This window comes from Cebus imitator, unplaced genomic scaffold, assembly GCF_001604975.1.
Source record: "Cebus imitator isolate Cc_AM_T3 unplaced genomic scaffold, Cebus_imitator-1.0 Scaffold5, whole genome shotgun sequence".
In the NCBI taxonomy this organism is placed as follows: domain Eukaryota; kingdom Metazoa; phylum Chordata; class Mammalia; order Primates; family Cebidae; genus Cebus; species Cebus imitator.
In genome coordinates, this window is record NW_016107320.1 from 12,577,552 (window position 1) to 12,578,631 (window position 1,080).

The 1,080-nt window shown below is 46.9% G+C and overlaps 1 protein-coding gene across 1 annotated transcript in view; it reads right to left on the reverse strand.

Moving 5' to 3' along the window:
• BRF2 (BRF2 RNA polymerase III transcription initiation factor subunit) overlaps window positions 1–490 on the reverse strand; it is a 3,513-nt gene extending 3,023 nt beyond the window's left edge. The window contains exon 1 of the mRNA XM_017536413.2: window positions 70–490. Within this exon, the coding sequence (XP_017391902.1) occupies window positions 70–203 (134 nt within the window). The 5' untranslated portion in view covers window positions 204–490. The remainder of the gene's footprint in view (window positions 1–69) is intronic.
• Between the last annotated feature and the right edge of the window lie 590 nt (window positions 491–1,080).

Genomic DNA, 1,080 nt, shown 5'->3' on the forward strand with positions numbered 1-1,080 from the left:
ATGGCCAAAGGTCAAAGAACTCAGGTCTAAGGACCCATCCCATCCCACTGTCTCCCACCAGGAAAGTACCTGTTGCAATAGGTCTTCACCAGTTCTGCCAAGCACAGAGATGGCACATCCAGTCCCAGAAGCTTCACTATCTGCATGTAAGTGCTAGAAAATACATCCAAATCTACATACAACAGCGTGCAGATGGCTCCCATAGTTAGGGGCCAGTTATGCTGTCGACAGGTGATTAAGACACAGCACCCAACCAACACCTCCTTCTTTTGCAGCCTGGCAGCTCGGATGCCAGCATGCCGGTATGCCTGTTGGTAGTAGGCAACTGCTGTGTCCTCAAATGTTGGTGGCAACTGCAGAACTCGACAAAGGTCTCTCACTCGGCGGAGACCTAGGAAAAACCCATGGGAAGAGTTAGAGGGGTCAAAGGAGCTATCATGCAGTTCCTAGAACATTCTGCTAGGACTTACTTAGAACTGCTAAACTTGCCTCAGATACCAGATGCATAAATTATGTGCCTTTCTGCATAAACAGAAGTGACACTTGGTACCATCATTCTAAAGACACAAAAACATTTCTGTAAAGAAGTCACATTTCAACCTACTAGTTTTTGGAGGCTGGTTTGATTCAGGACCAAGCCAAAGTTTTAACCAGGCTCTTAGAGGCTACCTCTAACATACATCTGATCAAACCTAAACCTTATACTGAATTGCTGCCTTATCAGAACCATCCCACTTTATTTTCTTTTATTTATTTTTCTGAAATAGAGCCTGGCTCAGTCACCCAGATTGGAGTGCAGTGGGGCAATCTTAGCTCACTGAAACCTCCTCCTCCCAGGTTAAAGTGATTCTCCTGCCTCAGCCTCCTGAGTAGCTGGGATTACAAGTGCGTACCACCACGCCCACGCTGGTCTTGAACTCCTGACCTCAAGCGATCTGCCAGTCTCGATCTCCAAAAGTGCTCAGACTACAGGTGTGAGCCACCATTCCCATTTTAAATTCCTAACTGCCATTTGCTTCTACTCTACCTCACACCAGCAATGCTGAAAACAGGAAAAGCGAAGAGCAGGGGTAGGCCACC